Here is a 12,314-nt window from a genome sequence, read left to right as displayed (position 1 = left end):
CATTGGCCAGTAATATTACGCCACGTGGATATATTTTTTGCCATATTTCAGTTTTATAAATGGCGAAAGCATTACTAATTTTGGATGATCAGAGTGATGGACCAATCCTGTTTGGGCTGAAAGGCCCAATTAAAGTTTCGAAGGCCCACTTCAGTTTTAACCCATTTTACAAACCCTAATATTAACCCTGAAAAAGCCCTACCATTGAAGATTTCTCATCTGCAGCTCATTTTACACCGCGGCGGCCGAAGACGAACCAGACGAAGCTGTTCGGAGAGATCAATCGATCATGGGTACTGTTTGTGTCTAGATGTTACTTGAGTTAGGCGGTCCGTTGGATTTATCGTATTTGTAATTGCGTAATGAATTTGTAGGTAAGGTGCACGGTTCATTGGCTCGTGCCGGAAAGGTGAGAGGGCAGACGCCGAAGGTGGCGAAGCAGGACAAGAAGAAGAAGCCCCGAGGCCGTGCCCACAAAAGAATGCAGTACAACCGCCGTTTCGTCACTGCTGGTAATGTTTATATTCTTTGATGTTAATTATATTTTCAGTTTTCATTAACGTACGCCCTCCATACTTGCGGCACTTTCTGGCTTCCGTGTTTGGTGAAAATCCTTGACTCTTACTATTAGCTAACATTGATTATGCTTATGAACCGAGTATCATTATGTAAGATTTGTATTATTGTTTAGGGATCTTGAACCAATATGTCAGTAACAAAATATTTTCTTTTGTTATATGGAGTTTTTTTTATTCCATAAAGAAAATCCGAGCTTTGGTTTCTTGCGGTAGTTTTTTGTTAAAAGGGATCACCTTGTTAATTTTGTTGACACAAATAATCTGTTATTTGATTGGGGAACTGTGTCTTTACTTCCCATTTAGTTGACAAAGGATATTGTTTTTATGAGATAATGTGCTTTTGCAGTTGTTGGCTTTGGGAAGAAGAGGGGGCCAAACTCATCTGAGAAGTGAAGCTGATTTTATAGGTGACGAAGAAGCCTTTGCATATTGGACTACATGTTTTTTCTTGCGTCATTTTGTCACTAGCTATATATGCTAAAAATGACATTTTGGATTTGATTTTGAACTTATTTATATCTGCCTGTGGAATTCAATGAGAATTTTATTTTTCTGAAAAGTTGGATTCTGTGATCTTGCTTGTGGGCTCGGTGATTCAGGCTTTTTAGTAAGTTTCTAATACATTCAAACTCCTTTGCTTATAATCTGGTAGGGCTGATAAGCTCCGGTACAAATATTGTGCTCAATTAGTATTGATGGTTTACAACTTTACATTACAAGTTCCTGAAGACTATCTCAGCTTGGTAAAGTTTTCTATGATGTAATGCGTATAGGTTTCTCCACATCAGGAGTATCTCTCTATAAGTGTTCTTCCTTTGCCTATTAAGTTTTGAAATTTAATTAAACTACATCTAGAAAGAGTGTATACCATCTTTATTGAGATATGTATATATATATATATGCAATGTATGTTTGTCTGGGGATCAAAGGCATCTATATGCCATTTAAAAAGTTATGAGCACGAGTCCACAACTTTGCAAATAAATATAAAAATGTGGGGGAAAAAAATTTCAAGTGGAAATTTGATTTAATACCCAAGAAGAAAATTTTATTTACACGTAATTGAGCTCAAAATGAGCAGTTGTCATGAAATTTGAACTTCAATGCATATAACGCATTGAAAATTAAAAATACTAAGCAAGACATTTGTAAACCTACACAGACCATCCAAAAAGTGGAACAACATTTATGAAATTTAGTTTCAATAGGCATTAGTGACGGGAAGATCATAACAATCTTGCATGAATAAAATGAAGTAGCTACACAAATTTAAGTATCCCAGTGTCCTTCAAATTTGTATCGAAGTTCAGATTAAAATGGGAAAAAAACGAGATGTATATCAAGTGTTTACATGGGCTAATGAAGAACAAAATATTCGGTGTCCCCCTGTTCATCAATGATCTGCTAGAGTCCTCTAATGCTAGTATTGAAGTATTGGAGAATTATCCAATTAACCATACCGCAATGTAATCATACTCCCCGGCGAGACTCCAATTGCTTGGTGTTCTCCAATAGTATCTGTGGTTTGACATCGAATATAAATTGTAACAAAGCATCCCCACATTAACTAATTGAAATAATCAATGCAGGGCATACAAGTATAGGTAAACTTAGTCGAATGAATATCAACCCTTACTTCCTTAATGTAACTTGCCACCGCTTTGCAGCCTTCTATTGCTAATTGCATCACATTCTCAAAAGTATCCAACTGTAATTTAGCATCCATCTACCAGTAAGACATCAACAGTTCAAGACTAACTTAGAGGTGAGGTCAGAAAAAGTAACAGTAATCCTAAAAACTAAAGTTGAGTACCTGAAGTAGTGTCACTTTATCTAATTTAGGCAGAATCCCAACCGTGACATCAGGGCCACCAGCACTATCTTCAACATAGTTTAGATCTGCTTAATTTGAAAATTCATTGTTTTTTTCTGTTGTATACTAAATAAAAAATGATGGAAACTAGAAGATAAAGGTATTCTACAAGATTATATTGGACTACTTGGTTACCAAGCAAAGGAGTTCCATTCAAGTATCCAGCAGCACATGAGGTAACTAGATCGCGCATTGGAATACCAGCATCAGCGAGGGCCAACGTTGCTGCATTTATGCATGCTGATCTTGTCCCTAGATAATGTAGAATTAGACACACGTACAGTTAATGGATAGATATCCAGTTATAGAAAGCAAATCATGCAAGTTCTCAAGCTAATATATATATATATATATACACATATACATATATACATATATCCCAAGTGCAATCAGGGACTTTCATCTTACCACCATCTGCTTGAAGAACTTGAACAAAAATATCTATCTGCAGATACAAAGAAGAATACTCATTATAAATAGCACCTCTTCGATTTCTAATACGTCCACTTTGTTAGAATTGAACCTGAGAACGAGGCATCAGGTGTGTCAATATGCAGGCTTCCATTGTCTGCCGAATTACCAGAGATATCTCTGTGGATCGCCTGCGTGCCACGTGGGATGTTTAACACTAAATAAAATAACCTACAGATGGACGAGAAGAAAACACTTCTCTTTGTTTGCAGACAAACTATTTACTTCTAACTTAGCTAAAAATGATGAAAAGAAGGTAGATAGACAGAAACAGAAGATAACTATTTTCAAGCTAGTCCTGACCGTAATAAATTAATAATATCCTACAAGGTTGAGACACCATGGATGCACTGGTATGCTTGCTGAATTGACAATTATGATCATCCAAGAACACAACAAAGAGAATACTATCAATTAATCAATCAAGTTAAACTACCTGTCACCTTTCTGTCTTCTATGACGATCTCCAGTGCTAAAATTTGCCATGCTATATTCGCATCTCACCTGAAAACCATAGAAGTAGATAATCAGAAAAGCAGCAGCACAATATCAGCATATATTATAGCAAGGCGGTTTTCGCATGGATGAATACCAATGCCTGGTCGTTAAGTTGCTGACTCCTGTTTTGGACCTGAAAGATAATTAGCTGTCAATAAGAATAAAACAAATGTATAGGCTCAAAGAAGCCAGAGCTACCTCATAGTAATGAAGAACAATGACTCACTCATTCCAACTACGAGTGAGGAAAGTAAGATTCTAGCTTTGTTACATAATCAATGTTTTAATAAGCATAGAAATTTGAAATTACTCAGACCAAGTAGAATCCCAAATCAATTCCAGATTAATGCCAAAAAAGCCCCTATTTTGTTCATTCTAAGGAATGTTTTGCTCCATTTCAGAATACCTCTTGAGGACCGTAAACTGCCGCAATGACTTTAGTGTTTCCGATTTCAAATAACGCTGAGCTGTATTTAATTGAAGCAATTTCCGCCAACACATGTTAGTTATATTAATAGGTGTCGGTTTAAATTGTAGGAAGAAGATGTTTGATTATGTAACACAGAGAGATTGCTCAACAATGCATAATAATAGTGAAGTTTACCCGTCAGCTTTTGAAACAACGCCTATTTCTGCCCGAAGCTGCCTCATCTGAACCCTCAAAGAAGAAACACATGCGGTGCAGTCAGGTAGTATAAGGAAAATACCAAAAAGTAGGATTGTTTTTAGATATGTTTTGAACTTTGTTTTTGGAGTCCGGAGAGTTTTTGGTAATATTAAAATGTTAATGAAAATAGGTTGTCAGAGTTAAACCCTAAACCCTATAAACATGAAGAAGAGAAAGCCAACCTCCATTGGACGGCGACCATCCAAGCGAAGACCTTCTGGGTTGACGTACTCCATCTCCGGTCCGATTTAGATAGAGTAAGGGGCGGGATGGAACTGAGATAGCGGAAAAGAGTGAGAGAAACTGACGGTCAGTGTCATAAATCTGAACCGGTAAGGTTGCAGTTTAAATCAATAATGAAGTCCAAATAACCAGCTGTTGGAAGTGAGGCCGGCTGAAGGAGGAGTGCCAACTCAGGGATGGCACACAAATAAACAGATCCCAAGAAGCAATGCTTAAAGATTGTCATACTTGTAGATATTGCCTAATCAACAGATGCACATGCAACAGTGATAAACAATAACATGCTATCTGAATATTAAAGAAACTTCCAACTTTCTATCCAAAAGAAGCTTTGCAGACTCAGCAGGAGTTTCAAGCATTAAAGCAATTCACAACATCAAAAATAAGATTTGAGCATAAGCACCAAAATAGCAATATCACCAAAAATATCATCAGCCCTCAATAAATATCACGCATAATACATTGTCATCAACATGATGGCAATACCCACATTTCGGAAATTACCATATATATATATATAATACCAATTCATAAAATAAATAAATAAAAGTAAAAATAAAAATACAAAAATCACGCAAAATACCGACCAAGGGGATAGGAACGGGCAGCTAAGGGCAACAAGCGGTGGGGGACGAATCAAGCTCAGCTTCTATCACCTAATCGAATGAAGAGAGTGACTGAGTGGAGGAATCGAGCTCCGCTTCTCCCCTCACCTAGGGCAGTGATTTATGTTTCATAACTTATAGTATGTGAAAACATGCCCAACCGGCGGTTTCGGTTTAATTAAACCGAAACCGATTTTTTTACATCGTTTGGTTTCGGTCCAACATTCTTCAAATCGTGGGGATTCAGCTACTCCGTACAGTCCGATTCCGGCAAGATGCTCCGAGCAATTTCGCACCTCTCCGATTCTCGCAGCAGTCCGATTTTGTAAAACGGCACCGTTTTAATTAGATCTAAAATCGCCATCGTGTTGCAGAGGACGAAATCGGCTGTTCTCACAATCTCAAACGCCTTCAAAATGAGATGCTGAATAGGTGGAGATACGGCCGTGTGTTTAGTCAAATAATGAAATCAAAATTAATAGTAAACTTTTTATAACAAGATGAAATTAATTTATTTTTTAGTTTTTACTTTTCCCTGTTTTTAAATATCATTAAGAATTTATCATGTTATAAGTTTTTATAACAATTTTCTAATAGATCTACCTTTTTTAAAAATAGATAAATTGACTAAAATAATTTGTTTCTAAAAATTGGTTTTAGCAATAATTTTTTACAGTTCACTGGCATAAAGTCACAATTAACTACAAAATTATAAAACCTATGATTCTTGTTCTTCCACATACAAATCTGATAATCTATGAGACTATACAAAGCATTGCCCCAATGCATGGAGGGATGGGTCATAAGCATTTGAATAAGAAAGAATCAACTTGAAAGTAAGTATTAAAGAAAATAAAAGAAGCATATGCACTAGTGTAGGTAAAAATAATTCTAGTTTTTATTACATGTAAATGTAACCACAACTGAAGACATGTATTCAGCCTGTGTGATGAAAAGAAAATGCATTTTCTAGAACTAAATAAACACAACACCAATATAGAAATAGGTTTGCCTAAAAAGAAAAGAGGGTTCTGCAATTGTACCTCAATGATCATGCTTCTCCTGTTTCAATAAGATTATGAGAAACATTTGCTAAGCATATTAATTTCAAGTGAAATATTTGTAAGCAAACTATAAAACTCAAATGGACTAAACCTAAATCCCCGATTATAAGAATTTTATATTGAGAAGCTAGTGCAATCTAAATCTTTGTAACAACAAACTACGTCTCACCTAATCGTCGGTTGGCAGGCTGGATGGCCATCTACCCTTGCACAATCACACGATAATCTGACTGGTGTTGAGAGCTCCAGTCTATACTTTCACGTAAATATATTAAGAGCCCAAGAGGTTTTTCTCTTCCTCTTCGAGCCGCTCTAACCATCTCAATCCTAGGTCACACCCTGCATTTGCAGCAATTTCAAATTGTGCTCTTGCCAACTCCGCTGGATTAGATTCCACATTGTCCCTTGATCTTCTGTTTCGCACTCCTCCTTTCTTTAAATTGAATTTGGTTACTGATTCAGGAACTTCAACACCTACAATATTTGCATCAAAAATCATCTTAGGAGAACTATCATCTTCACTATTATTTTATATTTTCCTTTTCTTCTTCAATTTTTCAACAATAATAATATCCAGCTATGCACTAGCATCTACTATGTGCAGATTAAAAATAATGACTTAAAAGGTAAGCCATAAAGTATGATCGTGAGAGAAGTTCTATAATCCCATTATCACTACTTTCCAGATATAATTTTCTTGAATATTTAAGAAACACAACAATAGTTGAGGATATCTAAAAAACATAACATGTGTATCACCAGGAAAAATGCCATGCTAACTGTGACCTTTTTCATCAAGCAATGTAGAAGGCATGAAGAATAAGACTTTCATTCCTTAGAAGGTAGATTTTAGATCCCAGAGAAGGCTCAACTTCTTAAAAGTAACAAAACTCGTGAGGAATTTCATGACCATGTTGAACTTAGGAGTCAATATTCTTTTAAATTGTCGTAACTTGATAGCAATAGCATCTCCCTGGAGAGTGTAGCCAAGGGAAGGTCTAGTATTGTAGCATCTGTATGAAACACTTACAGTCCTTTGTGCTACAGTAAGTTATCATGCAATATAAGGGTAAACAGGGCACATACATTTATGATTTCCTGATTCAAACTTCAAAGTAAATGAAGCAAATTCTTTTTAATGCTACAATCAATGATTAAAATGAGCTAACCTCTAAGAAGAAGAGATCCATAGGCAATAGCAGCACCTGCATGACCCTGCATGAAATCAAGGTAAATATTTTAAAATGTTCAGAACTAGGAAAGTGAGAATGTTCAAGCACTCAAAGATGCTACATACGTTTAACTATTTTAAAATAGAAAAGCTATACAACTATAAGTATCAATTATATCAGCAACATTTGTTGTGTTATAGTCCAAACAGTGTGAATCAATATAGTGCTGCCTCAGATCAACTAACAGTTAAAGCTAACAGACCAGATAGTTCAATACCTTCTCAGATGCTCTATGGAAGCACCATATGGCAGAGGAAATATCTTGCTTCACACAGTCCCCAGTCAAATACACAGCCCCAAGGAGGTAGAGAGCATCAGGATGTAACTTGAACATAGCAAATTCTATATAATTAGTTCCATATAAAATATGTTCCAACATAATGGTATCGCATTTGTTGCAGAACATACCTGCTCCGCTGCCTTTTCAAGATAGCGAAAAGCTTGTTGATCAGATTCCACGTATTTATTCTGCGAAAGAGAAACAAAATTTGAACAAAGTGTGGATCTTGAGTATGAATAACAGAAATTAAGATTCGCAAGCCAAAGGACACAATACTAAAAGCACAAAACCAGCACCAATATATCTGCAATTGATCTTTTTTTGCCCCAAGTGTCATGATATTCAGAGAGGACCGCATTCAGCATTAATGCATGTATGTAACTCTGAGGTACTATAATATATTTTCAACTCAGAGTTCACCATTGAAGTAACTGAAAATCTCTCCTGCGAAGCATGGGAGCTTTTAATTATATCATATTGTAAAAACACACCATGTTTGGGGATCATTGCGCCCCACAAGTTTATCCTACTGGGTGCTGGCTTTTGTTGGCTGCTTAAAATGCATGGCTGAATAATTGTTTTCATGCCATATTAATGTAAACTATTTATGCAGAGTCATAGTTTTAACTTAGTTTTAATATGATAAACCCATCTGAAGACCCACATAGATTGAAGAAAGTAGTTTTCAGATAATACAACACACTCAAAAAATTAGAAGTTCTTCTTACATCGATTCTTAGGCGGCGGCCAAGCTCATATTGTGCATCTGGATTGCCCATGTCAGCAGCTTCTACCAGCAATGCAGCACCTCTGTTATGATAAAGGATTATAAATAAATGACGCAGATCCAAAAAAGAAAAGTATGAACATTATATGCAGCTTATATTTCTCCAAAATTCAATAAAATCTAAGATGACCTTGAGATACCGTAGAAAGAATTAAGCAAGTTCAAATAAAAGAACAAATATTCGGACTTAATCAAACTATTTCAGCAAATGGCTGCCTCAATAGAATTAAATATAAAATTTAGCACTCAAATAACAAGGATAGTGCTACAAGTTTGGAAGGCATGTGATTCCTTACACAGCTTTATTTGCACCTGGGACATGGTATTTGAAATGCAGTTTGGCTAACCAATATCTAGCATGAGTATTTGAGTTGTCAGCTTCTAGTGCTAGCTCAAACTGCTCCTTAGCTGTCTGAAAAATAAAACCAAAAACAGGATATTAGTCAATGATCGAGCTTAAAAGTACGTGAGATCATATGAAATAACAAAATAAATTACAGAGATGTATACACTTCAATAACAATTATGAAACCGTTAGGTCCTTGGTCAAAGAAGCTCTTATCTCCGCAATAGTTATATGGGTAGGGGCAGAACTAAAATGAGGCATAAACTTGGCAGAATAGATAGAAGTAAATGAAGAACTTGAAACATCAGTATCAATGAAGAGCAAGAGCTCTCTCAATCTCTGTGAGATATAAAATGTGAAAGACTCACAATATCTTTTTACATTTGGCAAGGAGCAATAATTACCCCAAAGAAATGAAGAGATAAGAATGGACATGTATCTCATTAGAGCTTAACACGTAAAAAACTTAACCAAATTGCTTATTAAGCCTCACAAATGTATGTAACATGGTTTAACGTTGTTTATATTAGTCATGCAAATACAAATTCCAACATCAATGCCACAAATAAGATGAGAATAGATAATGTCTTTATATTCTCGATAAGTTTGCTTTATCTTCCACCGTTACATAATTACTTATGAACTGATCATACAGATCCACCCCCGTCCAGCGAAATCCAAATAACATATAAAATAATATGAAGCAGGGGAGCATACAAACCACATAAAATTAAAACAAGTATTGAGATTATCTCATTTCTTTAAGAATAAAATTTACCCTTAATAAAGGGATTAGCCGCTTGTCATTGAGTTCACAATAATCTATAACTCTATCAACTTCCTTCACGGCACTGTACCCTTTGGCTATGAACTCCATTGCCTTCTTGTTTCTACTATGCATTCTTCTCTGTTATAGTAAGAGTAGAGACACGTATGAGGATAGAGCTAAAAAACAAAAGAAAAAAATGTCACTAAAGCACATAATTTGTTATGAACCTAAAAAAAACTCACCAACATATTGAACTGGGACAAAGCTGCACCCGTGTTGCATTGCTGAGCACAAGTCTTCCAAAGGTATGCTCTCAGCATTTCCTCTTACTGTGTGCAAAAGGGCGCAGGAACCTGGAACAAAATAACTCAAAATAAGGGGGAGGGAACAAAATTCTCTCCTAATGTTCACCAGCAACATAAACCAAAGAAAATTAAACACAAATGTGTTGAGAATCAATACAAATAATTCAATCTAATATTTTGTAATTTGCAGTATTATCTGTAGACAAAGTCCCAAGGCAAGAAAAGGGGTTAGGGCTTACTACCTATCAGATTATCAATACCCAAATGCAAAATTCTTCATTATTTGCATAAGACGAAGGTTTTAATACTTCAACAGCAGTCGATTTCTGAAAATTATAGCTAAACTGACTTCAATTAAACGATTTCAAGAACTTGAACCTTATTGCACCATATGTGCTCAAGCGTGACAAACGGGCGTAAAATTCCAATTGATTTGTAAACTAACACAAATAACCAAACTAGAAGCATAACCAACTTACTGCTAACAAAAGCACTTATAAATCCTTGATAACGAAAACATCAGTTGCAATTCAAAGAAACTGTATGCACCGGGACCAAACCTCGACGAAGGAAGGACGAAGGAGTCGAAGGTGACGGAGCACGGTAGCGCAGTGGAATAGACTTGCCCAACCGGTTTCGAACTGGCGGTTCGAATTTCCGGTTCACTTGTTTCCAACCGATCAAACCGAAACGGATTTTTTTACACGGTTTCAATTTTCAAACCGTTCAACCCGGCGGTTCAGAGTCTTTTTTTTTTTGTTATTATTAGTAGTATTTGTTTTTCGTAAAAGAATATAGAAAACTCACCGCCGCCGCCGGTTCTAACTCCGTCTTTTTTATTCTTCTTGCGTAGGTTATCCTTCTGTGGAGCAGCAGGTGAGGCGAAGCAGAAGAAAGGAAGAATGAGGGGAAGAAGAAGAAAGAGGACGAAATTTGTGCGGCAGCGACTGTGGATGCGAACAGGTTAGGGCAAAATGTTAAATTTGTAGTATGTTTTATAAGATTAATATATTATAATTATAATTATTTTATGTTGTTATATTTTTATATAAAAAAAGATATTATTAATAACAATTAACACAAATAATTATTTTTATGATATTGAACCAAAAAATTAATGATTTAATATTACTATTTTTTTTAAACTTTATATATATTTTTTATATTTAATTCAAATTATAATATTATTTAATATATTAATAATTTTATAATTTATTTTAATTTAATATCTAATTAATTATTAAATTTGTAATATCAATATTTTTCATCTTATAATCGATCTTTAGTAACTCCCATTCAAATACATATAACAAAATAAACATCCTTTCCAACTTTAAAAGTTTAAACGCAATACATGTAACTTTAGGTTTGAATTATTATTTATATAAATTTTATATTCTATTTAAAAAAATTGATATAGGAATTGATTTTTAATTAAAATTAAAAGAAAATTTTATAAAAATAAATAAAAGAAAATCGGCAAAATAAATATTATAACTTAAAAAGGTTCAAATTTAACAAAAAAATATTAGTATATATTAAAAAAAATATATATATATATATAAACTGTAAATTTATGAAAAATACACATAAAAAAAAGCTACATTATTTACATTATATTCTAATATTTTATTTTTTTATACATATTTGAAAGTTTTACTGTAAATATTTTTATTCAATATAAAAAATTTTGGTGTATATGATTCTTAATTATCGTTGTTTCTTACGGACAAGTATTAAATACAAATTTTACACTAATACATAGTGATCTTGTACCATAAAATAAAATATAATTAACATATTTTGTATACTTTGAGTGAAATATAGAAATACTACATAGGATTGTTTAATGTTTTATACTACTATAAATTAAAATATCGTAGTAATAATAATAATAATAATAATAATAATAATAATATAGGTGCATGTGTTAAAAGGTGTGGTGCAGATTGTGCCAAGTGTAGGGTGGTCGCGGCAACTTGATAATACGACGTCGGTTTCAGTTGCATCCCATCTGCCAACTTTTGGCTATCTTTCTTAAATTATGGCAGAGTTGATTTATACTAACTATGAATCATATTTTATCTGTTTTATGTCTGAAAATTTTCAAAGTATATTTCCAAAACAAAGCAAACCACGAATAAAATAATTAGTAAATTATTATAGATGTTATGGATGTATGCATGCAGTATGGAATTGTGCATTTAAGGATAGCCACATAAACTTTCATAATTGCAAACCAAACAATCCCTTACCTGTCAATCTTTATCCATGTTTTTTACTTTCACAAAAATTGACTCCTTAATTATGGTGCCATTCAATTATTTGGCTATGGCCTCAATAATTTTAGTAGGTACGGTAAGTTTTTTTTTTTTTTTAAAAAAAAACTAAATAAAAATAAAAATAATACTCCACTTGAAAGTACTTTTAAAAATATTTTCCATCGGCTAAAAATAAATTATTCATTTCTCATGTACTAGTAGATGAAGAACTTTACTATATATTACATATATTTTATATTTTATATTTTTTACATTAATATCATGACATCAAATTGAAATAAAAATAGTAAAAAAAAAAATTTATATACAAAAAC

At 33.9% G+C, this 12,314-nt stretch overlaps 3 protein-coding genes across 9 annotated transcripts; 1 reads left to right on the top strand and 2 right to left on the bottom strand.

The window, feature by feature from the left end:
• The first annotated feature begins 151 nt into the window (after nt 1-151).
• On the top strand, nt 152-1,151 carry LOC127251709 (40S ribosomal protein S30). The gene is made up of 3 exons (XM_051275536.1): nt 152-293; nt 375-512; nt 925-1,151. Exons 1-3 carry the CDS (start codon nt 290-292, stop codon nt 969-971), a joined length of 189 nt encoding a protein of 62 aa, XP_051131493.1. The 5' UTR covers nt 152-289; the 3' UTR covers nt 972-1,151.
• A 709-nt stretch (nt 1,152-1,860) lies between these two features.
• Nucleotides 1,861-5,232, bottom strand: LOC127251707 (exosome complex component RRP41 homolog). 2 transcript variants are annotated; one of them, XM_051275534.1, is made up of 12 exons: nt 4,918-5,232; nt 4,270-4,362; nt 4,025-4,071; nt 3,827-3,887; nt 3,515-3,553; nt 3,359-3,426; nt 2,975-3,053; nt 2,860-2,896; nt 2,587-2,703; nt 2,392-2,477; nt 2,215-2,304; nt 1,861-2,096 (listed from the first exon to the last, which is right to left on the bottom strand). In XM_051275534.1, the coding sequence occupies exons 2-12, from the start codon at nt 4,321-4,323 to the stop codon at nt 2,049-2,051; spliced, it is 726 nt and encodes a 241-aa protein (XP_051131491.1). In that variant the 5' UTR covers nt 4,324-4,362; nt 4,918-5,232; the 3' UTR covers nt 1,861-2,048. The 2 variants fall into 2 exon arrangements, with proteins under 2 accessions (XP_051131491.1, XP_051131492.1); XM_051275535.1 differs by having other exon boundaries at nt 2,215-2,286.
• Nucleotide 5,233: 1 nt separating this feature from the next.
• Nucleotides 5,234-10,433, bottom strand: LOC127251706 (uncharacterized). Of its 6 annotated transcripts, none has more exons than XR_007838959.1 (10): nt 10,198-10,338; nt 9,656-9,766; nt 9,423-9,551; nt 8,595-8,710; nt 8,240-8,321; nt 7,640-7,699; nt 7,449-7,556; nt 7,169-7,214; nt 6,169-6,473; nt 5,234-5,359 (listed from the first exon to the last, which is right to left on the bottom strand). XR_007838959.1 is itself a non-coding variant. In XM_051275531.1 (9 exons), exons 2-9 carry the CDS (start codon nt 9,731-9,733, stop codon nt 6,271-6,273), a joined length of 822 nt encoding a protein of 273 aa, XP_051131488.1. In that variant the 5' UTR covers nt 9,734-9,766; nt 10,279-10,433; the 3' UTR covers nt 5,785-6,270. The 6 variants fall into 6 exon arrangements, 4 of the variants coding, with proteins under 4 accessions (XP_051131488.1, XP_051131486.1, XP_051131490.1 ...); XR_007838958.1 differs by lacking the exon at nt 5,234-5,359 and adding an exon at nt 5,785-5,997; XM_051275531.1 differs by lacking the exon at nt 5,234-5,359 and having other exon boundaries at nt 5,785-6,473; nt 10,279-10,433.
• Nucleotides 10,434-12,314: the final 1,881 nt, after the last annotated feature.

This window comes from Andrographis paniculata, unplaced genomic scaffold, assembly GCF_009805555.1.
Source record: "Andrographis paniculata isolate CXL003 unplaced genomic scaffold, ASM980555v1 Contig45END, whole genome shotgun sequence".
Taxonomy (NCBI): Eukaryota; Viridiplantae; Streptophyta; class Magnoliopsida; order Lamiales; family Acanthaceae; genus Andrographis; species Andrographis paniculata.
This window is presented reverse-complemented; position numbering and strand designations above follow the sequence as displayed.